This window comes from Gopherus flavomarginatus, chromosome 2 (assembly GCF_025201925.1).
Source record: "Gopherus flavomarginatus isolate rGopFla2 chromosome 2, rGopFla2.mat.asm, whole genome shotgun sequence".
Classification (NCBI taxonomy): domain Eukaryota; kingdom Metazoa; phylum Chordata; order Testudines; family Testudinidae; genus Gopherus; species Gopherus flavomarginatus.
Window position 1 is genome coordinate 1,274,717 of NC_066618.1, and position 22,832 is coordinate 1,297,548.

Consider the following 22,832-nt stretch of genomic DNA (forward strand, 5'->3'; position numbering starts at 1 on the left):
GGGGGAGGCCCCAGCGCCCATGGCCGGGGGACAGAAGGCGGGGGCTCAGCAGGGGGCGCGGTGCAGCAGGCTATGGGCTCGGCAGGGGGCGTAGGCCGCGGGAAGGGGGCGGGGGCTCAGCGGGGGGGTGCGGTGCAGCAGGACAATGGGCTCGGCAGGGGGCGCTAGGCCGTGGGAAGGGGGCAGGGGCTCGGCGGGGGGCGCGGTGCAGCAGGCAATGGGCTCGGCAGGGGGCGCTAGGCTGCGGAAAGGGGACGGGGGCTCGGTGGGGGGCGCGGTGCAGCAGGCTATGGGCTCGGCAGGGGGCGCTAGGCTGCGGAAAGGGGGACGGGGGCTCGGTGGGGGGCGTGGTGCAGCAGGCTATGGGCTCGGCAGGGGCGCTAGGCCGCGGGAAGGGGGCGGGGGCTCAGCAGGGGGCGCGGTGCAGCAGGCTATGGGCTCGGCAGGGGCGCTAGGCCGCGGGAAGGGGGCGGGGGCTCAGCGGGGGGGTGCGGTGCAGCAGGCTATGGGCTCGGCAGGGTCGCTAGGTCGCGGGAAGGGGGCGGGGGCTCGGTGGGGGGCGCGGTGCAGCAGGCTATGGGCTCGGCAGGGGGCGCTAGGCCGTGGGAAGGGGGCAGGGGCTCGGTGGGGGGCGCGGTGCAGCAGGCTATGGGCTTGGCAGGGGGCGCTAGGCCGCGGGAAGGGGGCGGGGGCTCGGTGGGGGGCGCGGTGTAGCAGGCTATGGGCTCGGCAGGGGGCGCTAGGCTGCGGAAAGGGGACGGGGGCTCGGTGGGGGGCGCGGTGCAGCAGGCTATGGGCTTGGCAGGGGGCGCTAGGCCGTGGGAAGGGGGCAGGGGCTGGGCGGGGGGCGCGGTGCAGCAGGCTTTGGGCTCGGCAGGGGCGCTAGGCCGTGGGAAGGGGGCGGGGGCTCGGCCGGGGGGGCGCGGTGCAGCAGGCTATGGGCTTGGCAGGGGGTGCTAGGCCACGGGAAGGGGGCGAGGGCTCGGCAGGGGGCGCGGTGCAGCAGGCTTTGGGCTCGGCAGGGGCGCTAGGCCGTGGGAAGGGGGCGGGGGCGCGGTGGGGGGCGCGGTGCAGCAGGCTATGGGCTCGGCAGGGGCGCTAGGCCGTGGGAAGGGGGCGGGGGCTCGGCAGGGACGCTAGGCCGTGGGAAGGGAGCAGGGGCTCGGCGGGGGGCGCGATGCAGCAGGCTATGGGCTCGGCAGGGGGCGCTAGGCCGTGGGAAGGGGGCAGGGGGCTCGGTGGGGGGCGCGGTGCAGCAGGCTATGGGCTCGGCAGTGGGCGCTAGGCCGTGGGAAGGGGGCGGGGGCTCGGCGGGGGGCGCGGTGCAGCAGGCTATGGGCTTGGCAGGGGGTGCTAGGCCACGGGAAGGGGGCGAGGGCTCGGCAGGGGGCGCGGTGCAGCAGGCTTTGGGCTCGGCAGGGCGCTAGGCCGTGGGAAGGGGGCGGGGGCTCGGCGGGGGGCGCGGTGCAGCAGGCTATGGGCTCGGCAGGGGCGCTAGGCCGTGGGAAGGGGGCGGGGGCTCGGTGGGGGGCGCGGTGCAGCAGGCTATGGGCTCGGCAGGGGCGCTAGGCCGTGGGAAGGGGGCGGGGGCTCGGCAGGGACGCTAGGCCGTGGGAAGGGAGCAGGGGCTCGGCGGGGGGCGCGATGCAGCAGGCTATGGGCTCGGCAGGGGCGCTAGGCCGTGGGAAGTGGGCAGGGGCTTGGCGGGGGGCGCGGTGCATCAGGCAATGGGCTCGGCAGGGGCGCTAGGCCGTGGGAAGCGGGCGGGGGGCTCGGCAGGGGCGCTAGGCCGTGGGAAGGGGGCGCGGGCTCGGCGGGGGGCGCGGTGCAGCAGGCAATGGGCTTGGCAGGGGCGCTAGGCCGTGGGAAGTGGGCAGGGGCTTGGCGGGGGGCGCGGTGCAGCAGGCTATGGGCTGGGCGGGGGGCACTAGGCCACGGGAAGGAGCTGGCCCCCGTGGCAATGCCGGAGGGAGCTGAGACGGCCCCCCCCAGAGAGACGAGCCCCCAGGCAGCGGAGGGCTAGGCCTGGCGCAGCTGCCCGGGTTGTGCTGGTGGGCAGGCTGCAGGCCCGAGCTGGTGCTGCAGTGCGTGGGGTGTCAGGCCGTGCCCCACAGCGGCATGTTGCGGTTCTGCTCTGGGGCGCGGGAGCCTGGTGGGCTTTGTGCTGCGTCCTGACCCCCTCCGCTGGGTGAGCGGCTCGTGGGGCTGGTGCTGGCGCTGGCCAGAGGAGGGCTCTGACCCCTGCTCTCTTGGCTCTCTGGCTGCAGCCGCTGCCTGGGGTCTGTGCCCAGCTCCACCCCAGCCGTGACTCTGCACGTGTCCCTGGGGGAGGGCTCTGTGTCTGGGGGTGCTTTGGGCAGGGAGCTGGTGCCGTCCTGGCTGCTCTGGGGCTGTGCCTGAGCTGCTGGCCTGGTGGCCTGGGCCTGGGCAGGGGGTTGTCGCGCTCTGGTTGGGGCTTCTCTAGTGCTGCTGGTCTAGGGGGCCGTTGTGTGTGGGTCGGCAGGAGATGGGGCCCAGCTCCGCTCATGATGTGAGCACTGCAGCTTCTGGCCACCTTGGAGGGGTGCATCCCACGAAGTGGGTATTCACCCACGAAAGCTCATGCTCCAAAACCTCTGTTAGTCTATAAGGTGCCACAGGACTCTGCTGCTTTTACAGATCCAGACTAACCTGGTGTCAAGTATCAGAGGGGTAGCCATGTTAGTCTGGATAGTCTGAACCGGCTTCCCCTCTAATACTGGGAGGGAGAGGGGTGTCTGCAGCGCTGCCACTGTGGGATAGCTCGTCCCCAGCACGCCCCCTTCCCTGCTCAGCGCGCCTGGCTCCGAGCTTCGGGGGCTCAGTGCTCGGTGGCCACACAGCTGCCCGAGAGCCGCCAGCCCGTGCTCCACATGGAATTGGACCGGAGCCGGAGCCGGAGCCAGCGCCAGGCGGACGATGGAATCTGCGTCCTGGGTCTTCAGGCCAGCCCTCCCACCCCCCTTGTGCCAGCCCCACTGGCCGCAGAGGGGAAAGGACTGTGTCCCATGTTGCCCATTCTCTCTGGCGTGGGGCCCCTGGCTCTGGGCTCACCTGGCTCTCCCGGCCCCATGCTCTGAGCCGCAGTGTGCTCGGTGGGGGCCTGTCCTGTGACGCACGGCCCTGCAGCGCCGGCAGCGCTGTCACATACCACCCGCAGCGTCGTGTGTTTTGGCTGTAGCACGCGGTGCTTGGCTGGCAGGGGAGCCACCCGCTGCCTTTTCCTGCCAAGCGCAGCTCGGAGCAGCCCCTTCGTCAGCGGCTTTGGAGCTGCGTGCTGCAGACGCCAGGCCCCAGCACACTGGGCTGAGCCCCAAGCCCAGACTCTGTGGAACCAGAGCATTGCTGCCCGGGAGTCAGGATTCCCCGTTACCAGCTGGGCTACCCCAAGCTGTAGCTGTGCTGGGACCTGGGGCCCTCGCGGCTGAGCCCATCCCGGGGGAGCACATCTCAGCTCTGGGGGGCAACAGCCCCGTATAAACAGTCCGGATCCAGATTGCCACGCCCTGGTCAGTGGGATCTGCACCCCGGCACTAGTGCTGGGATTGCCCTGTCCCGGTCGGTGGGATCCGCGCCCCGGTCAGTAGGATCCGCGCCCCGATCGGGGGATCCGCGCCCCAGTCGTTGGGATCCGTGCCCTGGTCGGTGGGATCTGCGCCCTGGCACCAGCACTGGGATTGCTGCGCTCCGGTCGAGGGAATCTGCTCCCCAACACTAGTACTGGGATTGCCCCGTCCCAGTTGGTGGGATCCGCGTCCCAGTACTAGTGCTGGGATTGCTGCGTCCTGGTCGGTGGGATCTGCGCCCCGGCGCTAGCGCTGGGATTGCCCTGTCCTGATCAGTGGGATTTGTGCCCCGGTCGGTGAGATTTGCGCCCCGGGCGGGGGGATCTGTGCCCCAGCTCTAGTGCTGAGATTGCCCTGCCCCAGTCGGTGGGATCTGTGCTCCAGCACTAGCGCTGGGATTGCCCCGCCTCGGTCAGTGGGATCTGTGCCCCGGCTCTAGTGCCGGGATTGCTGCGCCCCGATCAGGGGGATCTGTGCCCTCGTCGTTGGGATCTGCGCCCCGGTCAGTAGGATCCGTGCCGCGATCAGGGGGATCCGCACCCCAGTCATTGGGATCCATGTCCTGGTCGTTGAGATCCGCTCCCCGGTCAGTAGGATCCGCGCCCCAGTCGTTGGGATCTGTGCCCTGGTCGGTGGGATCCGCGCCCCGGTCAGTAGGATCCGCGCCCCGATCAGGGGGATCCGCACCCCAGTTGTTGGGATCCATGCCCTGGTCAGTGGGATCCGCGCCCCGGCACCAGCGCTGGGATTGCTGCGCTCCGGTCGAGGGAATCCGCTCCCCAACACTATTACTGGGATTGCCCCGTCCCAGTTGGTGGGATCCACGTCCCAGTACTAGTGCTGGGATTGCTGCGTCCCGGTCGGTGGGATCCGTGCCCCGGTCAGTAGGATCCGCGCCCCGATCAGGGGGATCCGCGCCCCAGTCGTTGGGATCCGTGCCCTGGTCGGTGGGATCCGCGCCCCGGCACCAGCGCTGGGATTGCTGCGCTCCGGTCGAGGGAATCCGCTCCCCAACACTAGTACTGGGATTGCCCCGTCCCAGTTGGTGGGATCCACGTCCCAGTACTAGCGCTGGGATTGCTGCGTCCCGGTCGGTGGGATCTGCGCCCCAGCGCTAGCGCTGGGATTGCCCTGTCCTGGTCGGTGGGATCCGTGCCCCGATCGGTGAGATTTGCGCCCCGGGCGGGGGGATCTGTGCTCCAGCACTAGCGCTGGGATTGCCCCGCCTCGGTCAGTGGGATCTGCACCCCGGCTCTAGTGCCGGGATTGCTGCGCCCCGATCAGGGGGATCTGTGCCCTGGTTGGTGGGATCCGCGCCCTGGCACCAGCGCTGGGATTGCTGCACCCCGGTTGAGGGAATCCGCTCCCCAACACTACTACTGGGATTGCCCCATCCCAGTTGGTGGGATCCGCATCTCGGTCGGTGGGATCTGCGCCCCGGCACTAGTGCTGGGATTACCCTGTCCCGGTCGGTGGGATCTGCGCCCCGGCACTAGTGCTGGGATTACCCTGTCCCGGTCGGTGAGATCTGCGCCCCGGCACCAGCACTGGGATTGCTGCGCCCCGGTCGAGGGAATCTGCTCCCCAACACTAGTACTGGGATTGCCCCGCCCCAGTTGGTGGGATCCACGTCCCAGTACTAGTGCTGGGATTGCTGCGTCCCGGTCGGTGGGATCTGCGCCCTGGCACTAGCGCTGGGATTGCCCTGTCCTGGTCGGTGGGATCCGTGCCCCGGTCGATGAGATTTGCGCCCCGGGCGGGGGGATCTGTGCTCCAGCAGTAGTGCTGGGATTGCCCCGCCCCGGTCGGTGGGATCTGCGCCCCGGCACTAGTGCTGGGATTGCCCCACCTCGATTGGTGGGGTCTGCGCCCTGGTCAGTGAGATCCATGTCCTGGTACTAGTGCTGGGATTGCCCTGTCCCGGTCGGTGGGATCGGCAACCCGCACTGCCCCGCCTTGACCGGCAGTTTCCCAGCCATGCTGTGTCTATTGCAGTGGCCTGGGCTGCTAGTGAGGGCACATGGCAGATCCTGGCTTTGCCTGACAGGCTGGGCAATCCCCATTCTCCTTGGGGGGTGGGGCTGTCCTCAGTTTGGGACCTCCCCCCCCATCCAGCTGGGAGGGCCCAGATACCTGGGCCTTTCTCTGCAGTGCTGGCTGGTCCCGGAGCAGGCTGTGAGGAGAGGCTCTGGGCTCTGCTGCAGGAGGAGGGGGAGCTGGCACTGGGCCCTGGTCTGCAGTCTGACCCTGCACACAACGTGCCCGACCAGGATTCCTCCCGCAGCGTGGCCCGTGGGTCGGATCAGTTGTTGAGTGGGCACGCGACGGGCACGCCCACCCACACCCCGGCCCTGCACTCAGCAGCCCCATGCAGGGGGCCTGGCTTACAAATCCCCAGGGACGGGCAGGGCGTGAGCCTGTCCCTGTGCTGGGTGCACGTGGCGCTGGCTCCGGGCCTGAGACCGGGACCAATCTGCCTCCCTGCCCATAGTCCGGGGCCACAGGGACCGAGCCCCAGCTTGGCTGTCAGGTGGGCAAAGCTGCCGTCTGCTGGCCAAAGGCTGCAGGCCGGGTAGAGGGCTCGGTGCAGGGCAGCCAATCCGGGCACTAGCCAGTCACGTCCTAAGCAACGTGCTTCACCTCCATGGAACCCACCAGCCCCCACTGCCAGGAGAGAGCCCAGGAGTCCTGACTCCCAGCCCCCTGCTCTAACCACCAGCCCCCACTGCCCCCAGAGCCAGGAGAGAGCCCAGGAGTCCTGGCTCCCAGCCCCCTGCTCTAACCACCAGCCCCCACTGCCCCCAGAGCCAGGAGAGAGCCCAGGAGTCCTGGCTCCCAGCCCCCTGCTCTAACCACCAGCCCCCACTGCCCCCCAGAGCCAGGAGAGAGCCCAGGAGTCCTGGCTCCCAGCCCCCCTGCTCTAACCACCAGCCCCCACTGTCCCCAGAGCCAGGAGAGAGCCCAGGAGTCCTGGCTCCCAGCCCCCTGCTCTAACCACCAGCCCCCACTGTCCCCAGAGCCAGGAGAGAGCCCAGGAGTCCTGGCTCCCAGCCCCCTGCTCTAACCACCAGCCCAAACTGCTCCCAGAACCGGGAGAGAGCCCAGGAGTCCTGGCTCCCAGCCCCCTGCTCTCACCACTAGCCCCACTGCCTCCCAGAGCTGGGACAGAACCCAGGAGTCCTGGCTCTCAGCCCCCTGCTCTAACCACCAGCCCCCACTCCCCTCCCAGAGCCAGGAGAGAACCCAGAAGCCCTGGCTCCCACCCCCCTGCTCTAACCACCAGCCCCCACTGCCCCACAGAGCTGGGGCAGAACCCAGGAGTCCTGGCTCCCAGCCCCTCCTCTCCCCTGTTTGTAAACTCCGGGCCCTGTGAAGTCTCCCCATAGCTGTGCACTGGGGAGGTGTCTGGTGGTGAGAGTGGTGAAGGCTGCCGTGCTCCAGAGTGGGGAGTGGGGGAGGATGGAGGGGCACACGGGGGGCAGCGAGGGTCTCTGGGGGGGGTGCAGGGCACAGGGAGGGGCTGTGGGCCAGCTGGCAAGCCTGTGGAGCAGCATGCGCCTGGAGGTTCCCAGTGCTCCCCGCCGCTCAGTCTGTGGTCTGGGGCCGGGTGCTCGGGGCAGCCCCTCTTCCACTCTGGCTTTGGGCAGTGGCTGGCGCAGCAGGGTCCTGCTCTGGGCTTGCTAATAGAAACAGTGACCCATACCGGCCGGGTGTGGGTGCCAGGCAAGGCTGGGGGGAGCAGTACCGTGTGTGTTAGGGCAGCATCGGAGTTCTGGGCAAGTCTCCCCTGCCTGCCCTCTGTGCCCCAAGCAGCCTTGGAGGGGGTGTCTGAGATGCATCTCCTCCAGCTTTCTGGGCAGGAGCAAGGCTTGCAGGCTGCAGCACGAGGGGGGTGGACGGACACACCTGGGCATGGCCGCCCATGACTGAAGTCAGGCAGGACCCCGGCGCAGCGTCACTTCCCCCAGGGCAAGAAGCCTTCTCAGCTTCGGCGCTTCCTGGGTCCAACCTCAGAGAGCTCAGTCCCCCTGGACGGGACCCCTGGGGAGTCTCTCGCCCCACCCCCAGGGCCCTGCCCCCCACTCCGCAGCCAGCAGGGCCTCCCAGCCAGCGTGTGAGACAGACGGGTTATCAGTCATCAGGAGCCCAGCGTAGAGCAGAGCTTGTTAGCACAGGAAACCGGCAGTTACAGCCAAGCCCATCCCGGGGGGATCCAGAGCCCTGGGCTCCCCCCCACCCCAAGTCCCAAGCAGGAGACTGATCAGCTTTCAGCAGCCCGCCCTCAGTCACGCCCAGGTGCTCTCCTCCTTCCTTTGTTTCTTTCCTGGGCCAACAGGTCCCCTGGCCTCCACCTCTCACGTGGTTCTCCGACACCTCCTGCTGATTCTTGCAGAGGATGGGCCTGGGAAACCAAGGCGCCCAGTGTCACGGAGTGCGGGGGAGTCAGGGCCCGGCACCCCCGGCTTCCTGCGGTTCAGGCAGCCAGCAAAGCAGAAGGTTTATTTCATAGACTCAGGGTTGGAAAGCATCTGAGGAGGTATCTAGTCCAACCCCCTGCTCAAAGGGGGACCCATCCCCAGGCCCCCTCAGGGACTGAACTCACACTCCTGGGTGTAGCTCAGACCCCTGAGCCATCCCCCCCCCGACAGAAGGTGACAGGAACACAGTCCAGGACAGATCTTGCAGGTCAGTCGGGGGGCAGGGAGGCCAGAGCCCTGTCTGGCTCCCCTCCATTTCCCCAGCCAGCCCCAAATTGAAACTCTCCAGCCCCTTCTCTGGCCTTTGTCTCTTTCCTGGGCCAGGAGGTCACCTGATCTCTTTGGTCTCCAACACCTTCAGTTGGCATCTTGCAGGGGAGGGGCCCAGGCCATCAGTTACCAGGAGCAGGGTCACCCCTGCCCTCTAGGGCTCTGCAATAATCAACCCTATCCCACCACCTAGATACTTAAGAACTGCATAGGGGAAACTGAGGCACCAGCACCGTGTTCAGAGGAAACATTAAGAACATTCCCACTCGTGTCACATGCCCAGCGCCCCTGGGAATGGAGGGACAGATGCACCCAGGGCTCCTGGGGACTGACGGATGCGAACAGGACCCCTGGGGTGGCTCAGCCCTGTTCCCATGATCTTCGCTTCTGGCTGTAGCCGTAGTTAGGCATAAAATCTGAGCACTAGGCTCCTGGTGCCACATGGCTCCCTTTGGCCAGGAGGCCCCTTGCCAGCCATGTGGCCCCTGTCCCGCTAGGCACAGTCCCCTCCGGCCAGGCAGGGTCCCTTCCAGCCAGACGCAGCCCCACCCACCACTGCATGGCTGCGGTTGTGACCCTGGCTTGAGGCCTAGAGGACAGCTGTGCTGTGCTGTGGGGCCATGGGAGCCCAGGGCTGGGGCAGACAGATCAGTGAGTGGTGGACTCCCTTCCCCATTAACTGGGCCTGGGCCAGCTGGAGGGGGGAGGCCATGGCCGTGGGGCTCCTGCTGGCCAGTGTGGGCACACGGCTCAGCCGTCCTGCCAGAGCTGGGAGAGCCGAGAGTGCCCAGAGTTGCCCTGCAGGCCGGAAGGACCCAGCCAGGCTGCCTTGCCATGGCTGGCAGGAGGGCCCATCTGCCCAGCTGGGAAGTGTAACCAACCTCCCACACTCACTGGCCTCCGATGCGGGTGGGGGGAAGCTGGCGCCACCTGAGAGTGTGGAGGGCTCGGTGGGGGGCCAGGCCAGCCTGAGGCCAGCACTGGTAGGGGGCAGCTGCTGTGTGTGCCCCCCAGGGATGCCCCCAGGCTCAGAGGGGATCAGAGCAGATTAGGACGGGGAGGAAGCAAATCTGCCAACACATGGAGGGGCCATGTGCCTACGGCTAATCCCTGTGCCCTGCCCCCCTAGCCCCTGCTGGGACCCCCGGTCCCTGCATGCCCCAGCCTGCAGCTACCCAACCCCCCTGACCCCAGCCTCTGCTGGGACCCAGCCTGCGGCTAATCTGCACGCCCAGGCCCCCCAGCCCCTGCTGGGACCCCTGGCCCCTGCATGCCCTGCCCCCCCAGCCCCTGCTGGACCCCCTGGCCATGGCCTGCCGCTGAACATGCGAGAGCTCCCTGAGGTTGGCACATGCCCCTGCTGTAGACTCCCAAGCTCCATGTGGACGCCCCTGTCTGGCTGCCGGGGCAGTGCGGGGCGGGAGCGTGCCAAGCCATCTCTCCAGCCTGCACTGTGTGGCTGGCTGGGCTGGGATTCCCTGGGTGGGCGGGAGCTGCTGTGCCAGCTGGTGCACTGTGTGCCGGGGCTCCCTGCCGGCCATACCCTTGCGGCCAGGCAAGGCGTGAGACAGGGGAACCCGCCGCTCCTTGCCCCCGCACACGCTGGGTGCCGGCAGAGGGGTTGGGCTGTGTGGCTGTGAGCTGTAGGAGCCTCCTGCCCTGCCAGCAATGTGCCAGGGACCAGCCTGTGGTGTGGGCTAGTGGCCATGCTCTGCAGCCACATCTGGGGCAAGGGAGCCTTCCCCAGCCACTGCGCGTTGGCTAGGCCGATAGCAGGCACCCTGCAGACTGGAGCATCGGGCCTGACTGCCTGCGCCATGTGTCCCTTTTGCAGAGCAAACCTGCGGCAGCCCCAGATGGCATGTGTGCCCGGTCCTGCCCCCAGCCTTGCTCCCAGCCTGTGTGCTCTGTGCCCCACCCTGGTCCCCAGCCTGGTCCTCTGTGCCCCGCCCTGACCCCCAGTCTGTGTGCTCTGTGCCCGGCCCTGCCCCCAGCCTTGCTCCCAGCCTGTGTGCTCTGTGCCCCACCCTGGTCCCCAGCCTGGTCCTCTGTGTCCCGCCCTGCCCCCCAGTCTGTGTGCTCTGTGCCCAGCCCTGCCCCCCAGCCTGGTCCTCTGTGCCCCACCCTGCCCCCCAGTCTGTGTGCTCTGTGCCCCGCCCTGCCCCCAGCCTGGTCCTCTGTGCCCCGCCCTGCCCCCCAGCCTATGTGCTCTGTGCCCAGCCCTGCCCCCAGCCTCGTGCTCTGTGCCCAGCCCTGTCCCCCAGCTTGTGTGCTCTGTGCCCGGCCCTGCCCCCAGCCTTGCCCCCAACTTGTGTGCTCTGTGCCCCGCCCTGCTCCCCAGCCTAGTGCTCTGTGCCCAGCCCTGTCCCCTGGCTTGTGTGCTCTGTGCACTGCCCTGCCCCCCAGGCTGTTTGCTCTGTGCCCAACCCTGCCCCCCAGCCTGGTGGTCTATGCCCCGCCCTGCCCCCCAGCCTGTGTGCTCTGTGCCCCGGCCTGCCCCCCAGCCTGTGTGCTCTGTGCCCCACCCTGCCCCCCAGGCTGTTTGCTCTGTGCCCAGACCTGCCCCCCAGCCTGCCCACTGTGCTCCGTCTAGGGGGCACTGGCTCCCATCTGGCCCTGGGCCGTGAACAGGTGTTGAGTGCCCGTGTGAATGGGCTGGGATCTCCCTGGCGCTGGCTGTGCCACTGGGGCTGTGCTGAGCCCAGCTGCCCGGGGCTGGCTGAGCGAGGGGTGAGCTGCCCCCTTTGTCCCTGGAGAGCTCCCGGCTGGAGAAGCCTCATCCGCCCGGATTAACATAGCAGCTGTGAAAGTGCTTCGAGCGGCATAAAGCACATCCGGGGCCCCCAGCCCCACTGGTGCCCGGATGTGGGCAGCCCCTGTGTGCCGAAGTGGGGCTGTTCTGGCTGTGTTCTGTGAATGCTGCGTGGGGAGTGTTGACCTGGGAAGGTGGCAGGGGAGTTGTGCTGGGACTGCTGGCATTGGGGAAGGGAGGATACCTGAGCATGTCACCTGAGAACCAGGAGGGGGGTTGGAGGCCAGGTGACACCTCTGCCCAGGACACTGGACAAAGGACAAAGTGTGGGGGAGGAGCTGGGGGGAGGCTGAGTGAGGCAGGAGTGAGTTTCAGTTTGAAGCTGGCAGGGAAATGGAGGGGAGCTCTGATGGGGCTTCGGCTTCCCAACGGGGCTGAGGCCTCCCTGGGGGCCCCAGATGGACCTAACTAAAGGGGGTCCTGTTATCTGTGCTGGCAAGACCTGTTTTGGACTGTGTTCCTGCCCGGGCTGGGTGAGCCATCCCCGGGGGGGCTGCATGGAGATCCACCCAATGCGCCCCTTCCTGGCCCCCAAGGACGGCCCTCCATTGCGCCATCTGGCCTCCAGGGGCCTGGGGCTGAGGGTAGGCGGGTGGGGGCTGCCCCACACTCCAGGCCTTTCCCTGCCACTTACACACCCCCGTCTAACCTGATCCCGCAGTGGGCAGCCCCATGTTGCTGGCAGGTTCTCCCCAGGGAGCCTGGCTGGAGTGCGGCGCAGGGGGCAGGTGAAGGCTCTCGGGGGAGCCGGGCTCTGGGGCTGGGTGGGACCCGGTGCCAGGGGGCAGGCAGGCGAAGGCTCTTGGGGGGAGCCGGGCTCTGGGGCTGGCTGGGGCCTGGTGCCAGTGGGCAGGCGAAGGCTCTTGGGAGGAGCCGGGCTCTGGGGCTGGCTGGGGTGCGGTGCCAGGGGGCAGGCGAAGGCTCTTGGGGGGAGCCGGGCTCTGGGGCTGGGTGGGACCCGGTGCCAGGGGGCAGGCAGGCGAAGGCTCTTGGGGGGAGCCGGGCTCTGGGGCTGGCTGGGGCCTGGTGCCAGGGGGCAGGCAGACGAAGGCGCTGGCAGGGGCTGGGACTGACTCTCTCGGTGCCCCCGCAGGCAGCTGCTTCCTGTGCCTGGTGGACGTGGTGCCCGTGAAGAGCGAGGACGGGGCCGTGATCATGTTCATCCTGAACTTCGAGCTGGTGCTGGAGAAGGAGCTGCTGGGCTCCCCGGTCAAGGACACCAACCACTGGGTGACTCCCACCAACTGGTTCCCTGCAGGTAGGCCCCAGCAGCGCCCCACAGCTGGGGGGCAGAGACCCCATCCTCACCCCCCTGTGAGGGGGACTGGGGCTACCATAGCAATGGGTGCCTGTCCCATGGGGCACTGCCTGAGGCCTGGCACGCTCCTGGCGCACAGAGCTGGACACGTGCAGCCTGTGGACCCAGCAGTTCATGTCCCACAGGATGGGCCCCCCTGCTGCGCCCCCAGCCGAGCCTGTCCTGGGACTGGCTCCTCCCCAGCCCTTCACTCTGGCTCCAGCCAGGCCTTGGTGGTGCAGAGGAGCAGAGCCCAGGGATGGGAGCTGCCCTGCTCGCAGGCCCGTGGAGGCGCATGTGTCCTGCCTGGCCCTGGGGGGCTGAGCCCAGAGCTCTGTTATAAGGAGGGCTTTGGGATGTACGGTCACTGGGAAGCGTTTACGGATAGACGACTGTTCGCTCAGGATGGACTTCATCTCAGCAAGGAGGGAAATAGAATTCTAGGATGGAGGCTCGCCGACCTCATCAAGAGAGCTTTAAACTAGGAAGTTGGGGGAGATGGTTGGGAGATGTTCGGGAGATCTCCACGCCAGAATATAACCTGGAGAGGGAAGTAAACAAAGTGAGCGGGGATACCCTTGCGGACCCAAGATTTGATCCAAGGAGGAATAGTGGAGTAGAAACCAGAGTAACGGGTGATGCTGGTGTTAGAAAGTTTGTGCACGACGGGGGAAAGAATGTCACTGACACCAAATGCCGAAAATTAAAAGGTCTGTACACTAATGCGAGGAGCCTAGGTAACAAGATGGAGGAACTGGAGCTACTGGTGCAGGAAGTGAAACCGGATATTATAGGGATAACCGAAACCTGGTGGAATAGTACTCATGACTGGAGCATGGGTATTGAAGGCTATGTGCTGTTCAGAAAAGACAGGAAGAAAGGCAAAGGTGGTGGAGTAGCCTTGTACATCAATGATGAAATTAAATGTAGCGAAATAAGAAGCGATGGAATGGATAAGACAGAGTCTGTCTGGGCAAAAATCACGCTGGGTAAAAAAGCAACTAGAGCTTCCCCTGAGATAGTGCTTGGGGTGTGCTACAGACCGCTGGGATCGGATTGGGATATGGATAGAGACCTCTTTAATGTCTTTAATGAAGTAAACACAAAGGGGAAACGTGTGATTATGGGGGACTTCAACTTCCCGGATATAGACTGGAGGACGAGTACTTGCACGAATAATAGGGGTCAGATTTTTCTGGATGTGATAGCGGATGGATTTCTTCATCAAGTAGTTGAAGCACCTACAAGAGGGGATGCCATTTTAGATTTGGTGTTGGTGAGCAGTGAGGACCTCGTAGAAGAAATGGTGGTAGGGGACAACCTTGGTTCGAGTGATCATGAGCTGATTCAGTTCAAACTAGATGGAAGGATAAACAAATGTAGATCTGCGATTAGGGTTTTTGACTTCTCGAGGGCTAATTTTAAAGAGTTAAGGAAATTAGTTAGGGAAGTGGATTGGACGGAGGAATTAGTGGATTTAAATGTGGAGGAGGCCTGGAATTACTTTAAGTCACAGCTGCGGAGACTGTCGGAAGCCTGCATCCCGAGAAAGGGGAAAAGAACCATGGGCAGGAGTTGTAGGCCAAACTGGATGAGCAAGCAACTCAGAGAGGGGATTAGACAAAAGCAGAAAGCTTACAGGGAGTGGAAGGAAGACAGGATCAGTAAGGAAAGCTACCTTGCTGAGGTCAGAACATGTAGGGATAAAGTGAGGAAGGCTAAAAGCCACATTGAACTGGAACTTGCAAAGGGAATCAAAACCAATAGTAAAAGGTTCTACAGCCACATAAATAAGAAGAAAACAAAGAAAGAAGAAGTGGGGCCGCTATACACTGAGGATGGAATGGAGGTTAAGGATAACCTAGGCATGGCCCAACATCTAAACAAGTACTTTGCCTCAGTTTTTAATAAGACTAGTGAGGAACCTTGCGATGATGGAGGGATGATAAACGGGAATGTGGATATGGAAGTGGATATTACCGCAACTGAGGTAGAGGCCGTACTTGAACAGCTCGATGGGACGAAGTCGGAGGGCCCGGACAATCTCCACCCGAGGATATTAAAGGAACTGGCGCGTGAAATTGCGAGCCCGTTAGCGAGAATTTTTAAGCAATCGATAAACTCGGGGGTTGTGCCGTATGACTGGAGGATTGCTAATGTAGTTCCTATTTTTTAGAAAGGGAATAAGAGTGATCCGGGTAATTATAGGCCTGTTAGCTTGACGTCTGTAGTAGGTAAGGTCTTGGAAAAAATTTTAAGGGAGAAAGTAGTTAAGGACATAGAGGTCAATGGTAATTGTGACGAATTGCAACACGGATTTACTAAAGGTAGATCGTGCCAAACCAATCTGATCTCCTTCTTTGAGAAGGTGACGGATTACTTAGATAAAGGAAATGCGGTACATATAATTTACCTAGATTTCAGTAAGGCGTTCGACACGGTTCCGCACAGGGAGCTGTTAGTTAAATTGGAAAAGCTGGGAATGAATATGAAAGTTGTAAGGTGGATAAGGAACTGGTTAAAGGGGAGACTCCAGAGGGTCGTATTGAAAGGTGAACTGTCGGACTGGAAGGAGGTCACCAGTGGAGTCCCTCAAGGATCGGTTTTGGGACCGATCTTATTTAACCTTTTTATTACTGACCTTGGCACAAAGAGCGGGAATGTGCTAATAAAGTTTGCGGATGACACGAAGCTGGGGGGTATTGCTAACACGGAGAAGGACAGGGATACTATTCAGGAAGATCTGAACCACCTTGTAAACTGGAGTAATAGAAATAGGATGAAATACAATAGTGAAAAGTGCAAGGTCATGCATTTAGGAATTAATAATAAGAATTTTGGATATACGTTGGGGGCGCATCAGTTGGAAGCGACGGAGGAGGAGAAGGACCTTGGGGTACTGGTTGATAGCAGGATGACTATGAGTCGCCAATGTGATACGGCTGTTAAAAAGCAAATGCGATTTTGGGATGCATCAGGCGAGGTATTTCCTGCAAGGATAAGGATGTGTTAGTACCGTTGTATAAGGCGTTGGTGAGACCCCATCTGGAATATTGTGTGCAGTTCTGGTGTCCCATGTTCAAGAAGGATGAATTCAAACTGGAACAGGTTCAGAGACGGGCTACAGGGATGATCCGAGGAATGGAAAAACTGCCTTATGAAAGGAGACTCAAAGAGCTTGGCTTGTTTAGCCTGGCCAAAAGAAGGCTGAGGGGGGATATGCTCGCTCTATATAAATATATCAAGGGGGTTAACGTTAGGGAGGGAGAGGAATTATTTAAGTTTAGTACTAATGTAGCCACGAGGACGAATGGGTATAAACTGGATATTAGGAAGTTTAGACTTGAAATTAGACGAAGGTTTCTGACCATTAGGGGAGTGAAGTTCTGGAATAGCCTTCCGAGGGAAGTAGTAGGGGCAAAAGACTTTCCTGGCTTTAAGACAAAGCTTGATAAGTATATGGAGGGGATGTTATGATAGGATCGTTAATTTGGGCAATTGATCTTGAATTACCACCAGACAGGTCTGCTCAATGGTCTGCGGGGAGATGTTGCATGCGATGGGTACTGAGTTGCTGCGGAGAATTCCTTCTTGGGTGCTAGCTGGTGACTCTTGCCCACATGCTCAGGGTTTAGCTGATCGCCATATTTGGGGTTGGGAAGGAATTTTCCTCCAGGGCGGATTGGCAGGTGCCCTGGAGGTTTTTCGCCTTCCCCTGCAGCGTGGGGCACGGGTCGCTTGCTGGTGGTTTCTCTGCAGCTTGAGGTCTTCATACCATTTTTGAGGATTTCAATAACTCGGTCCTGGGATAGGGGTTGTTATAAAATTGGATGGGTGGGGTTCTGTGGCCTGCCTTGTGCAGGAGGTCAGACTAGATGATCAGATTGGTCCCTTCTACCTATGAGTCTATGAGTCTATGAGTCTATGAGGCTGGCTGTGGGGCTTGCTGACCCTCGCTGCACAGGTACCAGCACCGGCACACACCGGGCGTGGCCATGGTGCTGTCTGGCCCAGGCTCTCTCAGCTCCGTACGGCCTGTCAGTGCCACAGCCCTTCTCGGGGTCCACTCTCTGGGGTCACCTCCTGGGACTGCACCTCTCTGAGCCTCCAGCAGCCTGGCTCTGCCGGGACCCCTCAGGGAGTCACCTCGCTCCGGGCCTACGATCTCCCCAATCCCCGAGGGAGCAATGCCCCCCCGACCTTCCCACCGTCCGAGGGAACAATGCCCCCCCGATCTCCCCACCCCCTGAGGGAGCAATACCCCCCCGATCTCCCCATCCTCCGAGGGAGCAATTCCCGCCCAATCTTCCCACCGTCCGAGGGAGCGATGGCCCCCCGATCTCCCCACCCCCAGAGGGAGCGATGCCCCCCCCGATCTCCCCACCCCCAAAGGGAGCAATACCCCCCCCGATCTCCCCACCCTCCGAGGGAGCAATTCCCGCCCAATCTTCCCACCGTCCGAGGGAGCGATGGCCCCCCGATCTCCCCACCCCCAGAGGGAGCGATGCCCCCCCCGATCTCCCCACCCCCAAAGGGAGCAATACCCCCCCCGATCTCCCCACCCTCCGAGGGAGCAATGCCCCCCCATCTCCCCACCCCCTGAGGGAGCAATGCCCCCCCGATCTCCCCACCCTCCGAGGGAGCAATACTCCCCCCCCATCTCCCTACCCCCTGAGGGAGCAATACCCCCCCGATCTTCCCGCCGTCCGAGGGAACAATTCCTGCCCAATCTTCCCATCCTCCGAGGGAGCAGTACCCCCGGCTGATCTCCCCATCCCCCGAGGGAGCAGTACCCCCCCAATCTCCCCATCCCCCGAGGGAGCAGTACCCCCGGCCGATCTCGCCACCCGTGGAGGGAGCGATGGCTGGATCCAGCTGGTCAGGTCACCGGCCCCTCTCTCCTCAGCCCTTTGTCCCGCACTGGCCAGAACCAGCTGCTCCTGAGCTGGGGGGGCCTCCCTGTCACCAGTCACTGGGTCCCCCATCTCCAGGCCATTGTCTGGGGTCCTGGCTGCTTTTTGCGGTCACACCTGGTCCCCTGCAACAGCAACCCGCCCCACCCCCTCCTTGCACACGCAGCACACGGGGAAACTGAGGCACACAAAGCCCTAAGAATGCCCCCCCTTCCTCACCCCCTCTCCTCGACAGGGCGCAGCAAGTCCTTCAAGCTGAAGCTGCCAGCGCTGCTGGCGCTCACGGCTAGCAAGCAGTCGCTGCCCCAGGGGGGCCCAGATGGCGTCATCGTGGACTTCTCCAAGCCCAGCAGCGAGTCAGGGGCTCCAGACAACGTCACTTCCTCCCTGGATAACAGCTGCCTGGGCTCCCAGCTGGAGGAGCGCCAGGCCCTGGTGGAGCTGGAGGCGGGGAGGGGTCCGCCTGGCGAGGCAGGCCTGGAGCCCCCCATCACCCACTCGTCGCCCCGCGCCGACAGGGACCGGCTCCACCTGGACACCTCCTTCTCCAAGTGCAGCCTGTCGCGCAGCCGCTCCCGGGAGAGCTGCCACAGCGTGCGGCGCGCCTCCTCCGTCGATGACATCGAGGCCATGAAGGGCGAGGGCGACAGGCGGGGACACAGCCGCCACGGCAGTGCAGGTACGGCACGCGCTGGGCAGGGCAGGGCACCGCCATACAGCATAGGTACGGCACACGCACACGAACACACAGACAGGTGCACACACATGGACACACCTGCACACCTGCAGACACACACCTGGACACACAGACAGGTGCACACACATGTACACACACATACAAACCTGCAGACACACACACACACACGGACACAGAGACAGGTACACACACACACACGGACGGACACACACCTGCACACACACAGACAGACACACAGAGGTGCACACACACACACACGGATGGACACGCACCTGCACACACACAGAGACACACACACAGGTGCACACACACATGGATGGACACACACTTGCACGCACACACGGACACACAGACAGGTGCACACGCACTTTTCCCCGACATAGCGCGCAGTGTGACCCTGCTGACCCCCAGTCGCCCCGAGCTGCCCGCGGAGCTGCGGGCCCAGCAGTTCCCTGTCCAGCCCCAGCCCCAGCCCCAGCCCCGCCCCCGTTAGTGCCTTGGGGAGAGGCCCAGGCTATTGACTGGCTGGGGACGAGTGGACTCCCATGGGAGGGAGGGGCCTCGCAAGGACCCTGGCCCCCGGGGAACAGCGCTATGGCCCCCTAGGCCCCCACGGGGAAAACTTTACAGCTTTCACCTCCCCATCCAGCCCAGCCCCCACAGCCTGCCTCTCGCTCCTCAGCTGCACCCACAGCCCCGGGGTGCTGGCACAGATCTCCCACTGAGCCCCAGGGGAGCTGCCATCGGGTCTATCCCACCTACACCCAGCTCCAGGGCACCAGCACGGGTCTGTCCCACCCACCCCCAGCCCCGGGGCACCGGCACGGATCTCCCACTGAGCCCCAGGGGAGCTGGCACGGGGTCTGTCCCACCCACACCCAGATCCGGGGTGCCAGCACAGATCTCCCACTGAGTCCCAGGGGAGCTGGCACGGGTCTGTCCCGCCCACCCCCAGCCCCAGGGCGCCGGCACAGGTCTGTCCCGCCCACCCCCAGCCCCAGGGCGCCGGCACGGGTCTGTCCCGCCCACACCCAGCCCCAGGGTGCCAGCACGGATCTGTCCCGCTCACACCGAGCCCCAGGGCGCTGGCACGGGTCTGTCCCACCCACCCCCAGCTCTGGGGCAGCGGCACGGATCTCCCACCGAGTCCCGGGGAGCTGGCACAGGTCTGTCCCGCCCACCTCCTGATCCGGGGCGCCGGCACAGATCTCCCACTGAGCCCCAGGGGAGCTGCCATGGGGTCTATCCCACCTACACCCAGCCCCAGGGCGCCAGCACGGATCTGTCCCGCCCACACCCAGCCCCAGGGCGCCAGCACGGATCTGTCCCGCCCACACCTAGCCCCAGTGCGCCAGCACGGATCTGTCCCGCCCACACCCAGCCCCAGGGCGCCAGCACGGATCTGTCCCGCCCACACCCAGCCCCAGGACGCCAGCACGGATCTGTCCCGCCCACACCCAGCCCCGGGACACCGGCACATGGCCCATCCTACGTGCACCTAGAGACGGGAACTGGCACTGTGCCCATCTTGCCCACTTCCATACACAGCGGCACTGACATGGGATCTGTCCCACCAACACAGCCCCGGGAGACTGGCGCAGGCTCAGTCCTGCCCACATCCAGCCCTGGGGCACTGGCACGGATCTATCCTCCTGTCACGGAGTGTGGGGGAGTCAGGGCCCTGCACCGCACATCCTGCGATTCCCCGGGACTCTCCGCCAGCCAGTAACACAGAAGGGTTATGAGACGACAGGACACAGTCCCAACAGGGCTTGTAGGTACAACCAGGCCCCTCAGCCAGGTCCCTCTGGGGGGCAGGGAGCTTAGACCCCAGACGTGGGGTTCCCTCTGCTTCCCCAGACCCCCCTCCAGCTGTCTCACCCAGCCGCCCCCCCAGCTCCTCCTCCAGCCTTTGTCCCTTTCCCAGGCAAAGGTGTCACCTGGCCCCAGCTCCCTCCCGGCTCAGGTGACAGGCTCAGATACCGTCCTTCACCTAGAGTCACCCCCTGCTCCCCCCCCCGCATGCAGACAGCCCCAGTAAAACTAGACACATTCCCAGGTCAGTCCACCCCGCTCCCTGCTGCGTCACACCCGCCCACACCCAACCCTGGGGTGCCGGCACGTGGCCAGTGTCACGAACTCACAGATCGTGCCCACTCGTGGCCCCATGCGGTCCGTGGGGGGTGCCCCTTTCAGTGTGACAGCCCTTCTCGGGGGTCCACCCTCTCTCGGGGTCCGGCCCCTCCACCTCCTGGAGCCGCACCTCTCTGAGCCTCAGCACGTCTGTCTCTCACCGTGGGCCCCTTAGGGAGTCCACACGCTCTGGACCCCCCGGGCCTCCTCACCCCCGAAGGGGTTGATGCCCCCTGTTCTCTAGCCCGGAGTGACTCTCAGCCAGCGTAACACAGGAGGGTTTATTGAGTGTCTGAACCCAGCACAGGAAACTCTCCGGCCTCAGGCCTGGCCTCCCTCAGCCCAGCACATCCCAGTCCCCCTGCATCCAGGTGGGCTCTGTCTGCTCCCCCTCTCCAGCCCAGAGCCCCCCTGCTTCCCAGCTGGACATCTGATACCCCTGGCCCCAAGCCCCCTCTGTCCTTTGTCTTCTCTCCAGGTAACTGGGTCGTAAACAGGCAGGCCTGGGTCTCCTCTCCTCTCAGCTCCCCTCTGGCCCCTCGGGCTGGAACCGGCTGCTCAGGTCACCGGGGTCCTCTCCCCGCAGCCCATTGTCCTCCCACTGGCCAGAACCGGCTGTGACTCCTGAGCTGGGTCACCAGTCGCTGGGGTCTCCATCCTCCAGGCCATCAGCCGGGGTCCTAAGTTCCCTCTCCCGATCTCTGTACCAACAAACTCCTCTCCCCTCCCCTTGTTAAACCAGTAACACCCAGGGACACTGAGTCCCACCCCTCTGCATGCAACTGTCACAGAGTGTGGGGGAGTCCGGCCCTGCACCCCTCTTCCTGGGACTCACAGTGACTCTCAGCCAGCCAGTAAAACAGAAGGTTTATTGGACAACAGGAATGCAGGTTACAGCAGAGCTTGTAGGCACAACCAGGACCCCTCAATCGAGTCCTGCTGGAGTTTCAGGGTGCTTGGATCCCACCTTCGGATACCCTGAATTCCCCCTCCCCAGCCCAAAACCCAAACTGACTTAACTCCCCTCCAGGCGGCCCCTTCCTTTGTCCACCTTCCCAGGCAAAGGTGTTGACCCTGCTCCCTGGCTCAGGTTACAGGCTGAGCACTTGTCCCTCACCTAAAGTCACCCCCAGCTCTCCCATCCCCCGCACAGACAGTCCCTGCTCCATCACAGCAACCCACTGGAAAACACCGAAAAACAAGAAAATCCCCCACTTCGTCACATCCAATCCACCCACACCCATCCCTGGGGCACCAGCAAGGATCTGTGCCACCTACACCCAGCCCCGGGACACCGGCATGGGGCTAGTGCTGCCCACACTCAGCCCCAGGACGCCGGCATGGATCTGTCCCACCCACACCCACTCCCAGGGGACCAGCATGGATGGGTACCCCCCACACCCAGCCCGGAGGCACCGGCACAGATCTGTCCCCCGCCACACCCAGCCCAGAGGCACCAGCACGGATCTGTCCCCCCCACATCCAGCCTTGGAGCACTGGCATGGATCTGTCCCCCCCACCCCCAGCCCTGGGTCTGTCCACCCCCCACCCCCAGCCCGGAGGCACCCGCACAGTTCTGTCCCCCTCTACACCCAGCCCAGAGGCACCGGCACAGATCTGTCCCCCCCACACCCAGCCCTGGATCTGTCCCTCCAACACCCAGCCCAGAGGCACCGGCACGGATCTGTCCCACCCACACCCAGCCCTGGGGGACCAGCAAGGATCTGTCCCGCCACACCCAGCCCTGGGACGCTGGCACAGGGCTAGTCCCGCCCTCACACAGCCCTAGGGCACCAGCACGGATCTGTCCTGCCCTCACACAGCCCCAGTGTGGTGCACCCAGACACGGGAGTTCACATAGTGCCCATTCTGCCCACATCCATGTGCAGGGGAGTTGGCATGGGGTGAGTCCTGCCCACACCTAGCCCCAGAGGAGCTGATACGGGGTCAGTCCTGCCCACACCCAGCCCCAGGGCAGCTGGCACAGGGTGAGTCCCACCCACACCCAGCCCTGAGGACACTGGCACGGGGTCAGTCCTACCCACACTGAGCCCCGGGGGCATTGGCGCAGGATTAGTCCTGCCCACACTGAGCCCCAGGGGAGCTGGCGCGGGGTCTGTCCCGCCCAGACCAAGCTCCAGGAGAGCTGGCATGGGGTCTGTCCCGCTCACACTGAGCCCCAGGGGAGCTGGCGCCGGATCTGTCCTGCCCACACCGAGCCCCATGGGAGCTGACGCCGGGTCTGTCCTGCCTACACCGAGCCCCATGGGAGCTGACGCCGGGTCTGTCCCGCTCACACTGAGCCCCAGGGGAGCTGACGCTGGGTCTGTCCTGCCCACACCGAGCCCCATGGGAGCTGACGCCGGGTCTGTCCCGCTCACACTGGGCCCCAGGGGAGCTGGCATGGGGTCTGTCATGCCCACACCGAGCCCCATGGGAGCTGACGCCGGGTCTGTCCCGCTCACACTGGGCCCCAGGGGAGCTGGCGCGGGGTCTGTCCCGCTCTCACTGAGCCCCAGGGGAGCTGGCGCCGGGTCTGTCCCGCTCACACCGAGCCCCAGGGGAGCTGGCGCCGGGTCTGTCCTGCCCACACCGAGCACCATGGGAGCTGACACCGGGTCTGTCCCGCCCACACCAGCCCCATGGGA

General features: G+C 64.4%; 1 protein-coding gene across 1 annotated transcript in view; it reads left to right on the forward strand.

The window, feature by feature from the left end:
* LOC127045986 (potassium voltage-gated channel subfamily H member 2-like) overlaps positions 1-22,832 on the forward strand; it is a 56,588-nt gene that overhangs the window by 25,783 nt on the left and 7,973 nt on the right. Inside the window, exons 3-4 of the mRNA XM_050942881.1 lie at positions 12,238-12,402; positions 17,590-18,033. Of these exons, the coding sequence (XP_050798838.1) occupies positions 12,238-12,402; positions 17,590-18,033 (609 nt within the window). The remainder of the gene's footprint in view (positions 1-12,237; positions 12,403-17,589; positions 18,034-22,832) is intronic.